Source organism: Microchirus variegatus (assembly GCF_963457635.1).
Source record: "Microchirus variegatus genome assembly, chromosome: 6".
NCBI classification, from domain to species: Eukaryota; Metazoa; Chordata; class Actinopteri; order Pleuronectiformes; family Soleidae; genus Microchirus; species Microchirus variegatus.
In genome coordinates this window covers 317,585-340,994 of record NC_139807.1, presented here as the reverse complement: position 1 = coordinate 340,994, position 23,410 = coordinate 317,585, and the positions used below count along the sequence as shown (strand labels likewise).

At 39.5% G+C, this 23,410-nt stretch overlaps 4 protein-coding genes across 4 annotated transcripts in view; 2 read left to right on the top strand and 2 right to left on the bottom strand.

The window, feature by feature from the left end:
- Nucleotides 1-151, top strand: part of LOC310928732 (uncharacterized protein) — a gene marked incomplete at both ends in the record, with an annotated part of 31,594 nt that extends 31,443 nt beyond the window's left edge. Inside the window, one exon of the mRNA XM_083891372.1 lies at nt 144-151. Within this exon, the coding sequence (XP_083747498.1) occupies nt 144-151 (8 nt within the window). The remainder of the gene's footprint in view (nt 1-143) is intronic.
- A 3,470-nt stretch (nt 152-3,621) lies between these two features.
- LOC310928731 (uncharacterized protein) lies at nt 3,622-8,143 on the bottom strand (the record flags this gene model as incomplete). Its single annotated transcript, XM_083891371.1, has 6 exons — nt 8,092-8,143; nt 5,757-5,782; nt 5,297-5,659; nt 4,957-5,147; nt 3,826-3,969; nt 3,622-3,628 (listed from the first exon to the last, which is right to left on the bottom strand). The coding sequence occupies exons 3-6, from the start codon at nt 5,531-5,533 to the stop codon at nt 3,622-3,624; spliced, it is 579 nt and encodes a 192-aa protein (XP_083747497.1). The 5' UTR covers nt 5,534-5,659; nt 5,757-5,782; nt 8,092-8,143.
- Nucleotides 8,144-8,781: 638 nt separating this feature from the next.
- tstd2 (thiosulfate sulfurtransferase like domain containing 2) lies at nt 8,782-13,067 on the bottom strand (the record flags this gene model as incomplete). The annotated part of the gene is made up of 9 exons (XM_083891370.1): nt 8,782-9,388; nt 10,052-10,190; nt 10,272-10,430; nt 10,814-10,929; nt 11,090-11,195; nt 11,269-11,388; nt 12,160-12,268; nt 12,352-12,635; nt 12,933-13,067. The coding sequence occupies 9 exons, from the start codon at nt 13,065-13,067 to the stop codon at nt 9,159-9,161; spliced, it is 1,398 nt and encodes a 465-aa protein (XP_083747496.1). The 3' UTR covers nt 8,782-9,158.
- A 410-nt stretch (nt 13,068-13,477) lies between these two features.
- ncbp1 (nuclear cap binding protein subunit 1) overlaps nt 13,478-23,410 on the top strand; it is a 12,394-nt gene continuing 2,461 nt past the window's right edge. The window contains exons 1-21 of the mRNA XM_083891571.1: nt 13,478-13,599; nt 15,385-15,473; nt 16,086-16,186; nt 16,273-16,429; nt 16,552-16,659; nt 17,004-17,125; nt 17,215-17,284; nt 17,526-17,741; nt 18,158-18,255; nt 18,358-18,421; nt 18,512-18,622; nt 18,732-18,796; nt 18,888-18,950; nt 19,728-19,802; nt 19,932-20,035; nt 21,029-21,151; nt 21,275-21,377; nt 21,736-21,829; nt 21,926-22,029; nt 22,727-22,844; nt 22,937-23,077. Of these exons, the coding sequence (XP_083747697.1) occupies nt 13,566-13,599; nt 15,385-15,473; nt 16,086-16,186; nt 16,273-16,429; nt 16,552-16,659; nt 17,004-17,125; nt 17,215-17,284; nt 17,526-17,741; nt 18,158-18,255; nt 18,358-18,421; nt 18,512-18,622; nt 18,732-18,796; nt 18,888-18,950; nt 19,728-19,802; nt 19,932-20,035; nt 21,029-21,151; nt 21,275-21,377; nt 21,736-21,829; nt 21,926-22,029; nt 22,727-22,844; nt 22,937-23,077 (2,160 nt within the window). The 5' untranslated portion in view covers nt 13,478-13,565. The remainder of the gene's footprint in view (nt 13,600-15,384; nt 15,474-16,085; nt 16,187-16,272; nt 16,430-16,551; nt 16,660-17,003; nt 17,126-17,214; nt 17,285-17,525; nt 17,742-18,157; nt 18,256-18,357; nt 18,422-18,511; nt 18,623-18,731; nt 18,797-18,887; nt 18,951-19,727; nt 19,803-19,931; nt 20,036-21,028; nt 21,152-21,274; nt 21,378-21,735; nt 21,830-21,925; nt 22,030-22,726; nt 22,845-22,936; nt 23,078-23,410) is intronic.

Here is a 23,410-nt window from a genome sequence, read left to right as displayed (position 1 = left end):
AATGTGTATTTTTGATGATCACTTATTTTGTCCTCTGAAACATTCTGGACTGATATTCATGATTTTCTCATGTAAATTTTCTCTTCTGCATTCCTCATTTACAATTTTGTTACAGTTTCCCTAATTTCCCCTCTTTACTCCAGAACAGTGATGGGAAACCATACTATCATCTGTCCCTAATCACAGAGGATTAATTTCAAAGTTGTTTGATATTATCTTGGCTTTTAGCGACCACTCAAATGCTAAACTAATGTGTACATGGGAAGAGGAACTGGGAATGCAGAATACAGGAAGAGTCCTGAGAACACGTCATAGCGAGGAAACAATCTACCACCTGTTGTGCTCGTCTTGGACTAATCCAATTTAAGGTCTTATACAGGGTGCATTTCTCTAAGTCTAGACTATATGAACTGTATTCAGAAGTGGAAAACTTCTCTGTGTCACCTTAGTCACATGTCTTTTCTTTGTACTGATCTTAAAGGTTTCTGGGTGGACAATTTGACTGTTGTGTCCACTGTTCTTGGGCTAAATATAAAGTATATATTGCTATATTTGGGATTCCTGACCCCTCACTTGTACTTAACTCTACACAAAAAGACATTATAGCTTTCACATCCTTACTAGCAAGACGTTCATTATTGTTTCATTGTAAGTCTGCTAAATATCCTTCTATCTCTCTGTGGCGCAAAGATATCGTGTTTAATTAAATACATTAATTGTGAATTACCTATTTTACTAATTTTACTACCTGATTGAATGTGTGCCTGTTATTATTGTATTTTGTGTTGCATAAATAACCAGTAATATGTGCTGGTCATGATGAGCTGATTCATTCATTGGTTGTTACACTTTACTTTATTTGTAATTTAATTTAATTATTTTCTCCTACATTCTTATCTGAATGTTTATTTTGTGTGGTTATTTTCATTTGTATGTGTATCTGTGACTGTGTACATATGCATATATGTTGTTTTTTGTTGTTTTTTTTAATAAAAGGAAACGTCAATTGTATTTCTCAATTCTCAATATTCAATAAAAATATTTTGGAAAAAAATATGCATGAGGAAGTGACAAATTCTCTTTCATTAGCTTGAAAGCATTAGCAGGTGAAATGTGACCATGTGGCTTTAATGGAATGATTTGTGTGTTTGCAGAAGTCTTTGATCAATTCAAAAATACTTTGCAGGCCTTGCGAAGTGGAGTTGCCAACAAAGTTAAGTTTCCGTATGTAACCACAAGGGGGCGAGATAGGTCAGTTTATACGGAAGCGCAGTGATGTGGCAAAACGTCATACTGTCGTGGGTTTATAGGCATAATTCACCATGATCTGTATGTGAAGGTTAAGGCGCTGGAAGGTTCGTGTTCAAGACATGCGAGGGTTTATGTTCACAGCTGGTTTGTGGAGATGGTTAATTAGTGACCATGGTCCCTTTAAATTACTGAGTCACGTGGTGATGAAAAACGCCATATTTGTTTTGGGCAATCAGCTGTTTTTCATTCATAAATAAATGAGTGACGCAGCTGCGTTAGTCGATGCTGGAAATTGTTTTCCGTCGTTTTCTACGATTTCCACACTGATGAACCTGACGTTTGTCGACTGGACGAATCCAGAGACGCAAACATGTTTGGGAATGATGTCGCTCTCAAACTTCCTGAACTCTGTGAATCATCAGCATCGGCATGGTTTGACCAGACGGAGGCGCAGCACTAAATATGACGATGTGTTGTCAGCCATAGTTCAACAGCAGCGAGAGTCGTGAAGCTCCTTAAGAAAGGTAAGACTAACACTAACCAAACAATCAAGAATCACCTGTTGAAAACATTTGAACTTTCTGATGCGGAGCGAGCGGCTTTTCTTTCTGTAAAGACTGAGACACAAACTCTCTGAACTGATGGATCATATGTTGGCGTTTCTGTCCGAACACAAGACACAAGGATTTTCTTTTTGTTCAGCTTTTCCTGCGCCAATTTCCGTCTCAGGTAAGAGAAACACAACAATCAGTGACTTTGTCGTCGACCTCAATGTCATACTTCGTCCAAATGTTTTTTTTTAATATATATTTTGTCCAAAACTTGACAAAAACGTCATACTATACTATGTTGTCGACCTCAATGTCATACTACGCTATTTTGTCTAAAAGCTGACAATTTTTTTGAAAAAAAAGTGTTCGTCCAAAATCAGACAATTGAAACATTTTTTTTTAGCCCAAAATGTGACCTCAATGTCATACTTCGTCCAAAATCTGACAATTTTTAAAAAATATATTTTTTGTCCAAAATTTGACAAAAACGTCATACTATACTATGTCGTCCAAAATCGGAAATTAAAAAAGAATTATTTTTTTACTCCTAAATGTGACCAAAACGTCATACTATACTATGTCTTCGACCTCAATGTAATACTACACTATTTATTAAAAAAAAAAAAAATGTTGGTCCAAAATCTGACAAAAACGTCATACTATACTGTCGTCCAAAACCGGACAATCAAATTTTTTTTTAAAAATGTGTCAAAAATGTGACAAAAACGTCATACTATACTATGTCGTCCAAAATCGGAAAATTAAAAAAAAAAAATAGTTTTAATCCTAAATGTGACCAAAACATCATACTATACTATGTTGTCGACCTCAATGTAATACTACACTATTTCGTCCAAAATCTTACAATTTTTTTGGAAAAAAAAATTTTGGTTCAAAACTTGACCAAAACGTCATACTATACTATGTCGTCCAAAATCGGAAAAAAAAAAAAAAAAAAAAAGTTTTAATCCAAAATGTGACCAAAACGTCATACTATACTATGTCGTCCAAAATCGAAAAAAAAAAAAAAAAAAAAAAGTTTTAATCCAAAATGTGACCAAAACGTCATACTATACTATACTAATGTTGTCGACCTAAATGTCAGTGTAGTATTTCACTAATATTTATCCAGCAATGAAACCAGTCGTAATTATAATCATAAGGATACATTTTATTTGTAACACAAACATCAAACACACACACAGAAATTAAAAGATAAAAGAAACAATTAAAAAAGTGAAAAGGTGAAAGTGGAAACAGACGATGATCAAGACAGAAGGTAGAGGTTAATGAATACAATTGTTTTTTTAAACAGTAACTTTTACATACAAATGCACATTTAAAGGCGCCATATGTAAGAATGTGGCCAAAAACAGTTACTACACTCAAATTCAAAATACAGAGGTTTTTTAGATTTTCTTTTTTAACGTAACTGGCAACCCGTGGTTGCTCGGCAGCTGAGACTCTACTGACTGCAATGACTGGTAGAGGGCGGTAGGTGGCGCCACATGAATCCACAAAACATGATTTCAAATGCAAATATTTTGTCTGTACTGTTGTTGTTGGTGAGTTCAGTTTGTTATATGAACATTATTCCTGAGTCTCTGTGACATATTAGGAGGATTTTATCATTTATTACATAATGCACCTTTAATTAAAATATAATTTTCATTGTCAGTTATCATTTTAAAATGGCAATGTAACCACACTGAAGCCACGCAGGAGTAAAAAACTTAAAGGAAAAGAAGAAAACCCGGGACAAAGTGGAGCTAAAGCAGCGACACATGAGTTTTCTTCAAGGATCTTCTTCAATTCACCCTTAAGTTCTGCAAGAGAGACAGAAAACAGGAAGCAGTGGAGTGAGAAAAATATAAAAACATTAGTTCTGGGCACTAGATGAGTTTCCATGACGACTGACCAGATTACGTGCCGCGACACTGGAGTCCAGGCACCGTTTACCAGTTAGATGCATTAGCTCCTTTAGCGCCATTAGCACACCTCAGCTCTAGAATATAACAAATACCTTGTTTTCCTGGTGCTCTCGGTCTGTTTCTTCTTTCTCAGTCTCTTCCTGGACTGGTCACGCTTCAAAATGTATTTGATGGCGTCCTCCATTAGTGAACCTTTCTCACAAGTGGACTTTTTGTCTCGGAGGAACTGCACATAGCTGTGTGAGAAAGACAGAGTATCTTACACCTAGAACAAAGTGACACCAGTGTCATTGTTCTTTTCCAATTAAAGTGGTTAGTGTTGGCATTTTCACATAAGGATTACACTTTGTGTCGCTAGCAAGTGCACTTGCACTTCTGTTGGTGTGAAAATGAGTTGTGGACATGTGTGCTGTTGGCACATGTTATGTAGAGGCAGCAGAACGCCACAGGTTAAAACATGGTTTAAAGTGATAGTTGGGAATTTTGAACATAAGACCTATTTTCCAACTCAGCCGGTGTGATGGAGACATTTTCAAGAAATTTCATTCAGTTCTTCTAGTTGCTGAGTTAGCAGTCAATGATACAAGTTAGCATGGCATTAAAAACACTCATACTGACTCCACAGTGCACCTGAGGCAAATCAATTGTAACGGCAGACTATTGATGTACATATCTGTGTTGATAGAATGTTTGAAATAAAACCAACCTTGCAATTTGAAGGATTTATGTCTCAGCAGCAGAATGCTGAGAAAGTAGTCCCTCAAAAATTAATGCAATGCGAGGTTAGTTTTATTTCAAACATTCTATCAACACAGATATGTACATCAATAGTCTGCCGTTACAATCGATTTGCCTCAGGTGCACTGTGGAGTCGGTATGAGTGTTTCTAATGCCATGCTAGCAGGTACCATTGACTTGCGCTAGCCATAGCATCAGTGAACTCTGCAACGAGAAGAACTGAATGAAATTTTCTTGAAAACGTCTCCATCACACCGGCTGAGTTGGAAAATAGGTCTTATGTCCAAAATTTGAACTATCCCTTTAAGTCAATGACACAGTAGCTTATTGGGCTCATGCCAGACACTTTAGACCATGCACTGTAGATTGTTTAAATGGTGCCCATAGAGAGAATATAAAGAAGAGTATGGTAGTTTAGTACAGTCCATGTCTTCTGATAGACAATCAGCAGCATTTGTGGCAATTCACTTGTGGACTGTTTTTACCTGATCTTGCCGTACATCGTAGACTCATACAGGTCCTTCAGGGTCATGTTTCGGTGAACACCAAAGCCAACAAGTGCTTCTCCTGCTTGCCGTGGCCTCATGGATTTCTCTTTGGCTTCTATATTACGACGATGAAATCTGACTTCCTCCAAAACGTCAGTGTAGGCAATCGCATATGAAGTCAAGGAATCCTTTAAATATATAAAAAGAAAACAATGTTTTTTTTTGATAAAGCTCCATCAACATTATTTTGAGGTGTGATTGTATGAGGAACTAACACAAATATACAGCCTACTACTTAACCTCCATACAACATGATCTACATCTCATTAGTCTTTACCTTGTTGGCCATATGTGAGTTCTGACTCTTGTCGTCTTGTCGCTCCCTCTGGTGTTCTGCTACCAGTCTGGCAGTATACGTCAGATCATTCTCCAGCAGCCATTTGAAGGTTTTATCCTTGTACTTGCCAAACTGAATCGCAAACTGACTGAGAACCAGCCTGCTATTGCCCGTGTCGCCGTCCTCAGAGCGGACACGAGCCTTGGCTTCATCCTCCACCACTTTTGGCGTCTTCATCTGAGGACGTCTTCCAGCTGGAGCAGCTCTCAAATGCCAATTGTCGGCAGCACATTTCTGAGCCTCCTGTGACGGATTCAGGTCCAGGTTTCCATTAGGAGTTTTCCTCAAAAGAGGCTCATCTCTCTAATAACATTCATGAAGAAAAGTCATGTGAGCATCATTTTTAAGATGAGCCATTGTAAGAGATTTTCTGAAATTCAATATGTGTAGCTGAACTTACATCTAGAAATGCTTTGGTTTTTGAAACTGAAATGAAAGAAAATAGAATGGTGTTATAAAATATACACAGTGTATATATATATATATATATATATTTTTACAACTTAATGACTGGTAGTTGAACTCAATTCACTTTTTTTTCAACAGGGACGAGAGTTTCTGGGACGATAAGATTCAATTTATGATTCCGATTCATTGAGATTCTACATCAGAGCTGTCAAACGTACGGCCCGGGGGCCAGAACTGGCCCGACAGAGGGTCCAATCCGGCCCAAAGGATGAATTTGTTAAAATGACAATGTCAAATACAATATTTTTCACTTCCAGACACCTGTGACTAAATGTTTGTGCCTTAATGGATCCAGTGATGTGGAAATGGTACATTTAGGCATATTATTGTGAAATTGCACTCCATATTTTCCATTAATTTCATGTTTTGTAAAAAGATACTTCATTAAATAAAAATTAAAAGAATTCAGAGTTCTTGTTGTTCTTAGATTATTATGCTATTATTTAACTGGTCCGGCCCACTTGAGATCTAGTTGTGCTGTATGTGGCCCCTGAAGAACAATGAGTTTGACACCTCTGGTCTACATGTATAATGTACGGTGGCCCTGAGGGTCATTTCAGGAAACAAAACAGATGAAAGCTTCCCATTTAAATGAGTGATACTAGAAAAGTATACAAATAATAAAACACATGTACAAACTAACAGGCAATGTATCTGTGCACAGAATGTCTTATATTTTATTATCAATATTGACAACTTTGGGCTTCCCTATAAACTCTGTTGTGAAAGTACACAACCGTTAAACTGCAACCAACAAAAACAAACGACGCTGAAGTTAGCCTCCGATTCGGCTCATCACCTGACCTATCACACACCTACAGTCATGATCCTGATCCTACACAATTATCCAGTTTAAATATTAGACCTGCTTATCATTTGTCACACAGTATATTGTATCTCCTGAAGACATACTTTACAAAAAATGAAGCTAATTCAGTTGTTAAATTGGTATAGTATTACTTATTGAGGCATCCTATTACTATAAGTTCATCCATTGCATACCAGAATAGCCACTCTATTTCACATGAACTGCAATGAGTCTGACTACTTTTTTAAAAGCTCTTTCCTGCTCAATCCTTTAGTTCACAAATAGAATAAAGGTTTCACAAATCACAGAGTGTGTTTTTATGAATCTTCAGGGTCTGTAGATTAATCTAGTCCAGATTTCAGAAGTCTAGGTACAGTGGTTTTGGATCAGGACCTGGTCCAAAGTGGTCTATATGCTGAAAAAACGTTGAAATGTGCCTTTAATGCATTTTCACAAATAGAATACAGGTTTCGCAAATCAGAGAGTGTGTTTTTATGAATCTTCAGGGTCTGTAGATTAATCTAGTCCAGATTTGACAGTGGTTTTGGATCAGGACCTGTTCTAATGAGGTCTGAGTATAAAGAAAAACGGTGAAATCTCCCCTTTAGAATTTTCACAAATAAAATAAAAGCTTCGCAAATACAACAGTGGATGTCATGTTAGGTTAATGTCTTACCTAACATGTCTAAAATGTTTTCACATCAAGAAGTGTCACAAAAAACAGACAACCAGTGTGTAAACAGTCTCACTGAGCATCAAGTTTATTTACCCTTAACTTTCCCCTTAAATACTGAATCTGAGGCTTAACTTCAGTGTCGTCCTATAAACTCTGTTGTGAAAGTACACAGCTGTTAAACTGTAACCAACAAAAACAACCAAATGACCAACTGTCTCTCCTTTAAAGAACCAAACGTGCTCTTTGTTCCTTATCTTTTCACGGTTAACTCGGTCCTTAAACGTCTCTTAACAGCAGAACTCACCTAGCTCCTGTGCTACCTGGTTGCAGCTAATGTGCTTCAGTATAGTCACAGTGACTCTCAGAGCTCTTTTCGCGGTGAACTTTGAAACCAAGATATCTGTGATTTCCAGATAACTTTTATCTTCCACCTCACGCTGCAGGACTTTGGGCTTCTGCTTACTGTGTAACAACTGGAAAACAAACTTTTCAAAATCCTCTTTCTTCAAATCCTCTAACGCATCCGCTATGTTCGTGGCTAAACTGTCGGCCATTGTCTCCTCACTTTCATTCCGACTTTCACTTCGAAAAAGGCGCCAACGTTCGAGAATCTTCTTTCGTTTTATTTCACGGCGGTTGGCATCCGTCTATAGGTGCATTACCGCCCCCTGCCGCTCTGGAGTGTGAACCAGAAATATACCACCATCACAACATACACTCGTACACACACATTACTTACCGTATTTCCGGCCCAGTTCTATCCCACTATCTCATCTTTCTTACCCGATAAAACAGCTCCGTATCCCCGAGGAAGTTCATGACTCTTCTGACCAACGTTCGCGCATGATCACGTGAGTCTGCACGACTTCCGGTGCCTTCATGTGCGACTGGACATTTACACTTCAGGCATCAGCGAAGTAACTTCCGTAACCAATGACTGTGTCATCTTTAAACAGTACAGTAGACACGCTCATGTAAACATAGGCTGTAACGTCATCATATTTAAGATGCTTTATAATGTAGTTGTACGTTAACAATTTATTTATATACATGCAGACATTTACGCTCGCGAAACTCCAATATCCGATTTCAGTGAATGCAGCACGATAAATGCCAATAAACAGTACATACACATTATATATCCATTTATATCTATACAAACACACACACACACATACATACATATGTATGTATGTATACATATATATACATACATATATATATATATACATACATACATATATACACACGCACATATATATATTATAATGTAGCAGATTCTGATGAATTATTTAAAAAAAAGAGATTGGACACAGGTGTGTGTGTGTGTGTGTGTCTGCTGTGACCAGTCAAGCGCATTAAACTCTGGTCAAACCTACTGTATCTCTTCCAGTGGACAACGTCAGTGTAAGATATCAAACCACTATTATTTATTTTTTGGAATATTTTTACACACAGAGCTGACGTCAGATATACAGTTTCGTATTCTTGACTTCTAAAAAAAAATATAAATACGACTCCGATCAGTCCTGGTATTAAAATCCACTGTGGTTGATGACATAACTGAACACTCCTTGCATATAGAGAATTGCACGGTTAAGAATTGTTAAAAACAGTTTTGTTTTTTTCTCACTAACAAATACAATGTTTTTTCGTGTATTTGAATAAAGAACGTGGCAAGCTCGAGCTGGTCACAGATGATATGGAGAATCATTTTAACGCCACAATCTTAATTCCAGCTGTGAATGAGGCCTAATATCACAGATTCTGTGTGTACCCTGCACTCACACGATCATGACATTCATAAATGTAAGAACGGGGACAAATGTCCGATCGCAGCCACCGTCGCTCTACACATCCTGTGGGATTCTGGGGCGTCCGTCGGTGCACTCGCACTCCTCTTTGACATGTGGAGTGTCTGGGGACGCCCGGCTCTGGGTCTGTCCTTTGGTCTGACAGGACGGGCAGCAGGCGGTGTGTCCGTCCTGTCTGCAGCTGGGACAAGACAGAACCAGCTGGAAGCAGAACTGGGTGGAACAGAGCTTGTAGCAGTCCCACGGTCGTCCACAGTAGCTGCAGTCTGAACACAGACATGTGATTATTTCAGGTTCTTTCAACCCAAACACTTAAAGGGACAATGTGTAGTATTTATGGGTTTATATAACCCTTTAGAAATATATATATATATGTATATATTTCTAAAGGGTTATATAAAAATTGAATGTAGTTCTGTTTAAGATAAATCGTTCAAAAAGCGGAATTTTAAAGTAGCTTTCCTGCCATTTTAACGTTTAAACAAATTTAAACAAATTTATCAGAGCGCAGAGGCCACGCCTTTTGACGTAGAGAGCATCGAGTTTATCGCGGCTAGCTCAAACATGCTAGGGAGAGTTTGTTCAAATGCGTAGGCTAGCCATTTTGGTTTTTCCTCAAGAAACTTTGACCTAAGCCTGAGAAACTCAGCATATTTCTTTTCTGACCATGACCTGACTTCTGGGGGCGCTATAGAGCCACGGATGGGTTTGTGCCCGAATCCAACATCACATTTTTCACCGACCCGACCTCTGTGCTAAATTTCAAGAGTTTTTATGCACGTTAACCCTCTCAAGAATGAGCGCAAAAATAATAATCTCAACAGGAAAACTAGAAAATGTAAGACAAATTTGTTCCCATGGGAAATAATGTGATCATGTGGTGTAGAAGGGGGCGGAGTCACCGTCCATTTCATAATAATAAAACAAACCTGAGATGACATCAGCGTTGGAGGAGATGGTGTAACGCTCGTCAAAGACAAAAAGTTTTCCGCGATAGAATCCGTCGGGGAAACACTCCAGATATTTGTGGATTCCACCTTTGAGCTGGTAAACCTCTTTACACACGTCCTGCAAACACAGGACGGATGTTTACCCAACAACACTTTTGTGCACACAGTGAAACAGCGTTGTTAAGACAGGGCGTCTTACTTTTGAGCGAAGGTAAGCAGAGCCGCGCTCACAGCGGATCCCTCCTGTGCAGTACATCAGAACCTTTTTGTCCCGGAACAGTTCCAGGTTCTGGTCGACGTAGTCCGGGAAGTAGCTGAACTTACGGATGTTTGGAGCCAGACACTGAGTGAACTGACCCTGGAAGGAATAGCAGACAAAGAAATAAATAAAAGAATCAACAAATTTAATAAGGCTGAATGATTTTGAATCTAATTGCGATTATTTTGACAGGAATTGCGATTGCGATATGATTCGCGATATCCGAGGGTATGGAGATTTTTTATTTTACTCATTTTCATTCATATACACGTTTATATATAAACAATTATTCTCTTCATTCAAACCATTGTCAAATAAATCCATACAATCCTGATTTAGCCGAGTCAGCTCCTCTCTGTGTCTCTGTTAATGTTTCACAGTTTATATATGTGACAGAAAACATTTGAGGAGAAAAGATCTCGTTGATAAATCCAAATAATTACCGTGATGATACACGACAATAATTAATTAATATTACTTACAATCTTGCTCTCGTAAAAGTTGCGACAGTCCAGAAGGACGGTGTCGTCGCACAAATCCTTTGTAGTCAAAAGAGCGTCCACTTCTTTGTGGAACTCCTCCGGCTCCAGGTGAACTCCTGAGGATTTATCAACACAATCGCACATTTATGTGTTTGTTTTGTCACTAATACAATTCAAATTAATATGAATGTACAGCTTTAAATGATCCTTGGCTTTTTGTACACGTTGTAAATAAATACATATTACTTTTGCAAGAATACAAAAACACAGCAGTACCTGCTGAGTGGTAGGAGACGACATCAGGGTCAACTCCCATTGGGACAATTTCTTTAAAGACTCCGACCTTTAAATCTGTGAAACACTCTGCACCACCTTCACTTGTCTGCAGGGGGAAATATTGAATATTGAATATTTGTTTTGCTTGATAATTGGTTGGTTGTTGTTTTTTTTTTTACCTTAAAATCCTCTCGGTCCATCCTGAAGAGAGGATGCAGACGCATGGCATCGATGTAAATGCCCGTGGCCACGTCGGTGCCGCCCACCGTCCCGTTGATGCCTTCGGTCGCCACCCTCACCTGAACGAGACAGTTTCCTGCCATTTTTAACACTTTACACTTAACGACATGACGATTCATCTCTTAGGAAGTTCTCAAAACTTGACTTGATTTCTTCAATAGTTTTCAAATATACACTACCATGCAAACGTTTAGAAATTTCCTTATTTTTGAAGGAAAAGCACGACCACTTAATGTGGTAAACGACTATTCTAGCTGCAAACGTCTGGTTTTTAATGGAATATGTACATAGGTGTATAGAGGCCCATTTCCACTGTTCTAATGGTACATTGTGTTTGCTAATGGTGTTAGAGACTATTGGATGATTAGAAAACCCTTGAAAACCCTTGTGCAATGATGTTAGCACAGCTGAAAACAGTTCTGCTGGTTCTTAAAAATCATTATTTCTAATCTTGTCAATGTCTTGACTATATTTTCTATTCATTTTGCAACTATTTTGATGAATAAAAGTGTGACTTTTAATGGAAAACACAACACAAATTGTAAAGGTGACTACAGTAGTCACAGAGTACAGGTGGATAATGTATGGCGCAATTTTTTTCAACCATGTCAAAATTTCACTCTGCCTGTAAACAACATCAGCACAAATAAAATAGCGTATTTTTACTGAGGAGGAGGTAGAAACACAAACCCACGCAGATTACTGGGAATTCTCTTTTTCCCAGGTAAACACAGTAAGTTCCTGGTAATAAAAGTTCCCAGAAATGTTGGTGAAAAAGCGGCTCTTAGATTAAAAACATTAGGAAAGACGATAAAACCTCATGTGCTCACCTTGCCGGTTAAGTGGAGCTTTTCACACAAAGCTTTCTGCCAAGCACAGATGACATGTGGATCCTCCACTTTACAGTAGAGATAATAGAGGATAACCTTTCCTGGACCGCTGCAGGAAAACAAAACAATTTATTTTTTATCATTTACACGTAAATATAAGATGGATATTGACTTTAAAACACTACAAAGTACTTCTGAAGCTGCTCCTCAGAGATGTGACTGGTGTCTGGTATCCACACAGAAATGTCCACTGCCTCGTCTTTGAGCCGTCGTGGCTGCAGAGCGTCGGGTTCTTCCTGGTTTAACAGACGCTCGTACGAGGTCTGCGTGAGCTGCTTTATTTCACTGCTGTGATTTCTGGCCACGTGTTTGTGAAAAACTGTGTGTTCCTCAAAGGTTTGGCCACAACAACGCCACGACGAGCTTCCTTCGTCCTGACCGCCGTCCCTCTTGGATTCCACAAAGGCAGCGAATGACTGTGTAGGGAAAAAACAGATTAATAAGATAGTAAAGTAGGCAGTACAGTACAATACAGCAATTTAAATATGGTAAAACTATGGAACAGTATAGTGTATGTAATGATTTGTTATCCAGAACCCATTTGGCTTTCTTTAATACAGAAATGCTTCTTGATATTTTGTTTTCTACGTGTTATTATGACCCTAGGAACCCTCTTCAATCTGTATTTGTGCTAAAATCTCATCAAAAACAAAGACACAGCTCATCTGTGTTTAATGATGTAATCAAAGGTCAACAGTGTTGTTTTCTCTCACCTTCCTCCTGCAGAAGTTGTAGAATCTCCTCAGTGGAGCAGGAAGTTGCTTCTCCTGCTTTAACGTGTCACATGTGAACGAGTCCACTTCCAAGTCCAACAACTCAGAGCCAGAAAGATCCGCTGCTGCTTCCATTCTCTTGTTTTAAATAATATTATAAATGTATTAACAGTCCACTAAAGTGTCTTTGGTTTAGCTACAGGATATATATCAAGTTAGTCTCGTCCAAACTCAAGTAGCCGCCGGATTAGCCTCATGTCGACCAACTTTTTTTCTCCGCATGAATAAAAATGATATTTCCAATCTCTGACGAGTCGTGACGAACAATTTTAAGTTCAATACGTTGCTCAATAACACTTCGGCACCTGTTTCGTAGCATCTGGAGAATCGAACCTTCTGTTAAGAGGCGACAAAAAAAAAAATCCTGTGGCAAAAATAAACAGTGCTGCTTCAAGTTCCGGTTGACCCCGGAAGTGTTTCAGTTGAATCGGACCGCTTTTATTTTCCTGCTTCTGTAGCAGCCTAGCTTCCAGACTGAAGCGTCCCGAAGCTCGTTCATCCGGCTCACGCTCACATTTCACATCGATTATTGACCTTTTTGTGTTTGTGTCCACATCGTAGTGGAGTGAAAACATGTCCCGGAGGCGACACAGCGACGAGAATGACGGTAAGAGTGAGCTACATGTGTGTGTCCACACACTAGCTGCTAACGGCTAATGTTAGCGTGTTCAGCTTTAGCGTGCTGCGTTTATGCGTACGTTCTTTTTACGAGGCGTAGTTTGGGTTTTGTCGCACTTACTCGCGTAAAACCACCGACTAATCGACATAAACTGATATTTGTTTGCGTTTAAGTGGCTTCAAATGTGACCAAAGCGCGAATTGTAGGAATTTAATCGACCCGGTGTCTTACGGTTAGCCGGTGTGAAGTTGTAATGGGGGCGGTAACCAGCAGCTCCTGAGAACCGAACTAAGTCAACGCATCTCCTTTATTGTGTTAGGTTTTCCACGACAATCCACGTAGGTATAGCTGATGAATATAACTTCAACAATGACCAGTATTTACTAGGGTTTGTGATCAGAGGGTACCTCACTATACCAATAAAGTCACAATACAACGATTCTGTGGTAGTCGGTATATTGCAGGACAATCATATAAAGATAACTGTCCAGCTGAAGAAAACAAAATGTAGGTGAAAAGTTAAAAGTGCTGGATGTCTCCATTTATTCACAACGTAGAGAGCAAAGTGCTTAAAGACTGTTTTCTACATGGATGGAGCCATCTCTTACGACGCCTTTCCACTATACGGTTTGTAGCATGGCGTGACTCGACGCGGTTTGGGTCATTTTCCATAACTTCTACTACTGTGGTGTATGAATGGGGGCGGAATCTTCATAGCACGGCTCCACAAAACTGCCACAACACAGTGCTTTATGTGACACAAACACACAAACTAGTGATGATGTGTACTGAATCATTAGAATGAGTTCATTATAGTAGTTCAGTACTGCCTGCATGACCACATCTGACACAGATTTGGCACACTATCGCCAGCTTTCGGCAGTGCTGTCATACACCAGACAGCCGGATTTCTTAAAGTCTTTTAAAATGATATACGTAAAGTTCGGCATTGTTTTTGTTTGATTCTTGTGTTGGACGTCACACTCTCTGACCAATCAGTAGCTGGCAGTTTGTTTACATCACGTTTAGTTTCGCGTCCGCTTGCTTGGAACCTCAGAGAAGGTACTTTTAAAAAATTTAGTAGAGTGGAGTCGAGCCGTGCCATAACTGTATAGTGGAAAAGTGCCATTAAAGTAGCTTTCTCTGACATTATCCCGCTCAACTCAAATTGATTCACATGATAAAAACATTGGGGGAACAACCAATCGACCAGCACATTAGACGAACTAATGATAATTTAGACGATGCTATTGAGGGAAACTTGGATAAACACGGGGAAACATTTCACAAATCTGAGGTAAAACATTCAGTTATTTTTGTGTCTTAAAGTGTGCATGGACCATGCTTAAACTCTGTGTATACGTTGAACATCTGTTTTATTGATAGTGAACTAAATCAGCCCCAAATCATGCATTATATTTTTATATTCAACTAACGTTTGTGTGTAAAGAAGTTTCACTTTTATAATAGTCTTTTAACCTTGGCTGCCAATGGCGTCAATTCAAATACAACAGTTCACTGCCAATGACGTCTGATGAAAGAAGAGAATCTACTCTTTCTTTTGGTAGTTTCGGTGTTTACATTGTCATAGAGCACACTGTTTTGTGGGTCTTGGAAAATCAGTCAAAATGCCGTAAAACGCTTGGCAGTTCTGTGCTGAAAATGACTGGCAGCCAATGAGTTAAATGTACATGTGCCTAACGTTTATGATAAATGTTACCGACTTTCCTTTCCACTCACTGTGATTATGTCACAACTCTCTGAATGTTCCAGGAGGCCAGGCTCATAAAAGAAGAAGAACATCGGAGCCGATTGAGATTGAAGATCGTCTGGAGTCACTGATATGTCGCGTGGGGGAGAAGGTAAGAAGTTTGACCGGCGATAATTACACGTCAATAGTTTTAATGCAGAGTCAGCATTTCCCACCCATTGTTTCCTTGTTATCTTTGTTATTACGAAACCACCATCTTTGTGCCTCTTTGAGTTGTTGAAATCGTCTAAAAACAAAATAGGAGGAAGAGCAAGATTACTTTCTGACCTTGGTCTGAATCAAATACATCAGAATATCTGAGGAAGTTTAGGGGTAAGATTTAAATTGTGGGCTTAGGTTAGACATTAACTGGTTATGGTTAAGTTTAGGGATCATCAATTGTACAGGCTTAACCATCGATACAGTTTACTAAGAGGAATAGCTGCACACACTCGTGTGTGTGTGTGTGTGTGTGTAAATCTGCTGAAAAAGCTCATGATGGCAGCCAAAAAAAGGGAAATCATGAGATAATAATAATAATAATAAAGAAAATGGAATAACCGGTGCATCATTTCCAACTAATAAGTAGGAATTTAATGCTTCAACACAAACCGATTCAAACATTCTGCAGTGAACTATGTATCACTGGGACACTGCTTTTCTTATAATGACATTTTGTTCATTGCATTTTATTTAAACCCAGTTTCTACATTTGTCTTGACAGAGCACAGCGTCTCTGGAGAGCAACCTGGAAGGCCTCGCAGGTGTCCTGGAGGCAGATCTTCCAAACTACAAAAGCAAAATCCTGCGCATTTTATGTTCTGTGTAAGTTACAGATACACGTTATCGTTGTTATAAAAGTGAGTCCTACATGTTACACGTTAACAGAGTGAATTGTCTTTTGCTGTCAGCGCCCGCCTCCTCCCCGAGAAGCTGACCGTCTACACGACTCTGGTCGGCCTCCTCAACGCCAGAAACTACAACTTCGGAGGCGAGTTTGTCGAGGCCATGATCAGACAACTCAAGGAGACGCTGAAAAACAACTTGTACAATGAAGCGGTTTATCTGGTAATTGTATTTTGTGCTACAGGCTTCCTTTGGATCCTTATTAAGTCTTAATTCAATGAGGAATTTGTCTATAAACATGTTCTTAATTGGTATTTAAATGTCTCAAACTCTTCTCCTTGCAGGTGCGGTTTTTGTCTGACTTGGTCAACTGTCACGTGATCGCGGCTCCGTCCATGGTGGCCATGTTTGAAAACTTTGTCAGTGTTACCCAAGAGGAAGACGTACCACAGGTGAGTTCAATAATATGAACATAATCAGAATAAGGGAGAAATAAATTCATCCTAAAATGGTTGTATGTAAGGAGACAAGAGGAGGAGGAGGTAATTCAATGTTTTGGTTGCCCTTTTCCTCTTGATAAATGCAAACACTCTTGGTATCAAATCACTAGTTTAACAAACAAAGGGAGGGAAGCGACATTTTCTTGATACAAGCACAGAGCTGGTTTAGCCACAGTCCTGCTCTCTGTCTCCCTCTTCCTCTCTGTCAGTGGTACTGCAGCCTCACAGCTGGAGTCTGCTCCAGTGGTGGAGCTCTTAACAACAGCTCGAACTGTTGTTTGTGTGTGTGTCCTCAGGTTCGATCAGACTGGTTCGTGTACGTCGTCCTCTGCTGTTTGCCCTGGGTCGGTAAGGAACTGTACGAGAAGAAGGATGTTGAGATGGACCGCCTCCTCAGCCAGGTGGAAGGTTACCTCAAGTATGACCCATGTCCTTCTCTGGCTTTGTCTTTTCTTCCTTCCGTTTACTCATTTAGTTCTTCATTCATTCTCCTGTCTTCATTTGCAGGAGGAGAGTGAAGACTCATGTCCCAATGCTGCAGGTGTGGACAGCAGAGAAGCCTCATCCTCAAGAAGAGGTGAGAGACAGACGACACTCTATTTTAAGGCTTATTTACACACAAGCAGAACGTTTAATCTTCCTTGTAAAACAAGTTTTACATAAACACGGCATTGTTGAATAGGTGAACCGAGAGTCGAGATATGGCAAGAAAAATCACATCATTTTTTCTCTTTCCTGTACAAACTTTCTTTTTTACCTTCTTTCCATCTGTGCTTCAGGGTAAATAACCACGAGTGACTCTTGTCTTTTCTCCTCAGTATCTGGACTGTCTGTGGGCTCAGATTCAGAAGCTAAAGAAAGATCGCTGGCAGGAGCGTCACATCCTTCGTCCGTACATCGCCTTCGACAGCGTCCTGTGTGAAGCCCTGCAGCACAACCTGCCGCCGTTCACTCCACCGGGACACATGCCCGACGCCCAGTACCCCATGCCTCGGGTCGTCTTCCGCATGTTCGACTACACTGACGCACCAGAGGTAAATGCACAGAATGCTCTTTATTAGAGCTGCAACGTAACCAATTAATCTGTCTATGATTTTCTCAATGAATCGTTTGTTCCATAAAATGTCAGAAAGACGCGTTTACGTGACTCACGATTGTTAAAATGAGTCTCTAAAGTAACGCTAACCTTTAAAAACAGAGGCACAGGTACGCTGGTTATTTGTAGCGCTGCTCTTTTCGTATCGCTAACAGAGCTAAACGGTGCCTGGACTCCGGTGCCGTGGCACGTAAACATGGCGTCACACGCGTCTTTTTCCTGTTAGTCGTCATTGTGTACAAATGTTAAAAGACGTGATTGTCCTTTTTGGTGGAAGTCGATGTAGTGGTATAAAAATGTGCGGTTCTGTTGTGTCCAAAAGCGTGACCTTGTTCATCTTCTCTTCACTCTCAGGGTCCTGTTATGCCCGGCAGTCATTCTGTGGAGAGATATGTCATCGAAGAAAACCTGCACAACATCATCAGGACTCACTGGAAGGAGAGAAAAACATGGTGAGCAGCAACACTGGGCTGGACGTTCTTTTTAAAAACATATGAAAACACAGGCTGAAGTGTTTTAAACTGGTCTTGTTTTTCTGTCATCAACATCGTCAGTGCTGCCCAGTTACTCAGTTATCCAGGGAAAAACAAGATCCCGCTCAACTATCACATCGTGGAGGTAAACGGGATTTTCAAAAACATGGGTTTGAGCATGAAAAACACCTTCTTCTTTTTTTAAATTTTCACTTCTCTTATTTTGTTTTTCCAGGTGATCTTTGGGGAACTTTTCCAGCTGCCTTCTCCGCCTCACATCGACGTCATGTACACCACGCTGCTCATCGAACTCTGCAAACTGCAGCCAGGGTCGCTGCCACAAGTCGTATCCTTTTGGTTGTTTGTGTTAGTTTATAACTTCATTTCCATCCTGGACGTGCATCAAAATTCAATATCGAGGAATGTTTAGAGTTGACCTTGACGCCTGCTGTCAGCTGGCTCAAGCTACAGAGATGATGTACATGAGACTGGACACCATGAACACCACCTGCATAGACAGGTTTGTTACATTAACACACATTTGTTTCCTCTGTGAGTGATTTAACACGGTCGCCTCTTCACTTTAAACCTTTGTTTCTTTTCCTTTCCAGACTAATAAACTGGTTTTCTCATCATTTGAGCAACTTCCAGTTTCGATGGAGCTGGGACGACTGGTGAGTGATTCCCCAAGTTAAAGTGTTAAAGATATGGCTGTTAATTAGTCACTATATATTAGTTGTATATTAATGTACATTATTAGTGTACACTACAGTTCAAAAGTTTGGTGACACCTTGATCATTTTTGTTGTGTTTTCCATTAGTTGCAAAATGAATAGAAAATCTAGTCAAGACATTGACAAGATTAGAAATAATGATTTGTATTCAAAATAAAACAGTTTTCAGCTGTGCTAACATCATTGCACAAGGGTTTTCTAATCATCCAATCATCTATATCTAATCATCCTCTATACACCTATGTACATATTCCTTTAAAAAACAGATGTTTGCAGCTAGAATAGTCGTTTACCACATTAACAATGTATAGAGTGTATTTATGATTCATTTAATGGTATAAGGACATTTCTAAGTGACCCCAAACGGTAGTGTACATTAATTTGCTCTTGCCGTGATTGATATTGTGATTTGTGTCAAGAATTCGTCGACTTGTTTTTTTTGGTTCACAAAACAAAATATTTCAGATTTAATGTCTTCCATGTTAAATGTAGCAGTAAACATTCACATTTTAGATGCTGTAAAACCAGAGAGAACTTAAACTGATTGATTGATTTCCAAAATAGTTTTCAATGAAGTTGTGGATTTATAATCATCTTTAATTGCAATATTTGAAAAAGTGGTTCCTCGTATAGAAAGTTTTGGGAAATGGCAAATGTTATAGATAACTACAGATAGATTTAAAAGATGTGATCATGTGATCGTGTGTCCTGGTAAAGGTCCGACTGTTTGGCCGTGGATCTGGACAAACCCAAGCCCAAGTTTGTGAAAGAAGTTCTGGAGAAATCTATGAGGTACAACACCGTTTATCACAAATACCTTTATGTGAAAATAATGTCATGTTTTCCCTTATTATCTTTTTAAAAAAAACATAAATGTATTTTTAATGAGTAATTTTATATTTTGTCTGTATTTCTTCACAGACTCTCGTACCATCAGCGGATGGTGGACATCGTCCCATCCACCTTCTCAGCTCTGGTCCCTGCTGAACCCATCTTTATATACAAGTACTTAGACGAGGCTGCATGTAAGAAGCTTCACATTTTATATTCATACACATCACACACAGTGTTTTTTTGCATCCTCTGTTTTTTTAAAACGGACTCATTTGGTTTGTGGACATAAGACATTTTAGAGGTTTTGGAAACACTGATTAACGTTTTCAACTATTTTAGGCACCAATCAAGTACTTAATCGAGAAAATAACCAACACGATTGTGAAAATCTATCTATAAAGCAAGTTGCGACTGTGTGTCTTTCTGTCCGTCTCTGACAGGCATATTAGTCAGATTGCCTTAAGACTTTAGATATGTGTTGAGCATGACCAGATGGTGTGAATCCTTGATTTACATAGTTTTTTGAAGGAATTTTATTTTCACTGATTTATCAGGCTGCACCAGGCAGGCAGTGGCTCATCTGTAAAAAAAAAAAGTATCTCGGAATGACTTGAAATTTACCATCATAATAGTCGGCATCACTCTGAACCAGGATCTGTTGAAAATATTTGAAAACCTCTTAAGGAATAATTTTAATGAATTTTTGAATATCAGGAAATGATCCATTTTGTCCTGATGCACTTTGACAGTGACTTTCTTTTGCTGATGAGCCTCTGTCTGTCTGGTGCAGCATGATAAAATCAGTGAAAATTTAAATTACTTACAAAAACTGTGAAACTCAAAGATGCACACAATCGGTTCATGCTCAAACCATAGCCACATTTCTAGGGCAATCTGACTAACGGTCAGTGAGATAACACTGTCACAGACACACACACAGATGCCACTTGCTTTATAGATAGATGAAGCAAAAAATAGGTGAATATATTATATTTATATTTAAGAGAGCTTATTTGAATTATTTAAACAAAGCTCAACTGATGAATGGTGTTGCAGCATTAACTTCATCTTTTATTTATCTATTGTAAAATATGATATACATGCACAACATACAGCACAGAGGACATTTCAGTCCTCTTGGACCCATAGTGCAAAATATAACAAAGGTCTGTGCTGATCCACAGCCTCGTTACCTGGTTACCCATTATCCATCACTCTGGGAAACGCCATCAAGAACCGAGCGACCAACGAGGAGATCCTGACCATCCTCAAAGAACTGCCCAACCCCAACCAGGAGGACGACGATGGTCATTTTATTTCCCTCATATTTTTTAAACGTTAACCTGCCAGCTCGGAAAAATAGTGGAGAAATGACCTCCACTCTGTCCTCTTTCTTATGTTTTTCTAACCTTTAATTTCTCTTCTTCCAGATGAAGGCGAGAGCTTCAACCCTCTGAAGATCGACGTCTTCCTGCAGACTCTTCTCCACCTCGCTGCCAAATCCTTCAGCCACTCCTTCAGCGCCCTCGCTAAGTACGTTCACCCTTTAGCTCCATTAGCACTTTGACAGTGAGCTGAGTTTAGTCTCTAAAACAAAAAGTATCTCAGAATGACTTGAAATTTACCATCATAATAGTCAACATCACCCTGAACAAGGATCTGTTGAAAATATTTGCAAACCTCTTAAGGAATATTTTTAATGAATTTTTGAAATTTGGGAAATTATCCATTTTCCCTGATGCACTTTGACAGTGAACTGACTTTCCTCAAAATCTTAGCTTGATATACACTGATTTATATACACATATCTGCATTAAATGAATAAATAAGCTGTTGTAGAAATGGTGATTGTGAATCCAGACTCACCTCCATCGTCGTCCTCTTCCTCCAGGTTTCATGAAATCCTGAAGACTCTGGCCGACAGCGACGAGGGGAAGCTGCACACGCTCAAAGTGATTTACGACGTGTGGAGGAACCACCCACAGGTGAACAACAGCGACCTCTATCTTCTGTTTTCTACAGCTTCATCTGGAATACTTTGTTTATATGAAGACGTGTTGTTGTTGTTGTTGTTGTTGTAGATGATCGCGGTGCTGGTGGACAAAATGATCCGGACACAGATCGTCGACTGCGCCGCCGTCGCCAACTGGCTTTTCTCTCAGGACATGGCTCACGAGTTCACCAGGTATAAATATTTGATAAATGTATGTGAACGTAGTGTCAAGAATGTAAAGTGTGCCTTCTCTTCTCAACCAAACCCCACGGGGGACACAAGAGCTGCTGGTCCACTGCTGCCTCGTGTGGTCACTCTGTGTCACTGCAGTGAATCTGAATGAAAGGAATGCTAAAACAATCAGAAATCTTGTTTTAATCATGAAAAAAAGCTTCGAATTGATGAATCGATTATCAAAATAGTAGTCCTGGGCGTGTTAACGTGCGTTAACGGCGTCAACGTTAACGCGTTTCCTTGACGACCGACCGGAAAAAGACACGTGTGACGTCATGTTTACGTGACTCGATTGTTAAAATGAGTCTCTAAAGTAAACTAAACTTTAAAAACAGACACACATAAACAGTTACACAGGTACGCTGGTCATTTGTAGTGCTGCTCTTTCCCTTTAATAAACAGACCGCTCCAGTTCCACTGTAGGCGTGCTAACATCGCTAAAGGTAGCTAATGCAGCTAATGGAGCTAATGTTAAACGGTGCCTGGACTCCGATGATGCGGCACTTAAAAATTTTCCGGTCAATCGTCATGGAAACGCATCTTGCGTTAACCTAGTGTCCAGCACTACAAAATAGTTGTAGTAAATAATTTAGTAATCGATTAATAATCGATGGATTGTTTCAGCTCTAATTACAATCTTTTGAACTTAATGTAGACTTTACATCTGGGAGATTTTGCACTCGACGATTCGAAAGATGAACAAACACGTCCAGAAGATCCAGAAGGAGCTGGAGGAGGCCAAGGACAAGCTGGAGAAGCAGCAGCATAAGAGGGTGACGACATTATTTTTGTTCAGTTTTGTTCACGTACTCACTCTGCAAACACTGAAACACAAAGGTTATATCTGTGTTTGTTCACTTGACAGAGGGACAGCGGCGACGAGGAGGAAATGGACAAGAACAGCGAGGACGAGGACGGTCAACTGGAGGAACAGATCGAGAGGCTACAGGAGAAAGTGGAGTCGGCTCAGAGCGAACAGAAGAACCTGTTCCTCGTCATCTTCCAGGTACTCGTCAGGGAAACTCTTCAGCATTTATGAAGTATCATGCACAGGGGGTGTGGCCTAAAACTTAATATCAACGTCACTTGTTCCTTGCACAAAATTCAAGCTCTTTCAATGACCCCGTGTCTATTTAGGGACAATTCCACAGCCGTCAAATCAACATAAACCCAGACGTCCTGATATCATAAAGGTCATTAGAGGCTTCATGAGAACATGTTTTTGTTCTGACTGAACTCAAGGTTTCAACAGAAAGCTCTTGTTTTCATTCTGTGTCGCTAAGAAGCCAAATCAGAGAGAGCAGATTATTCCAGAGAGAGAGTTCATCTTCATCTTCCT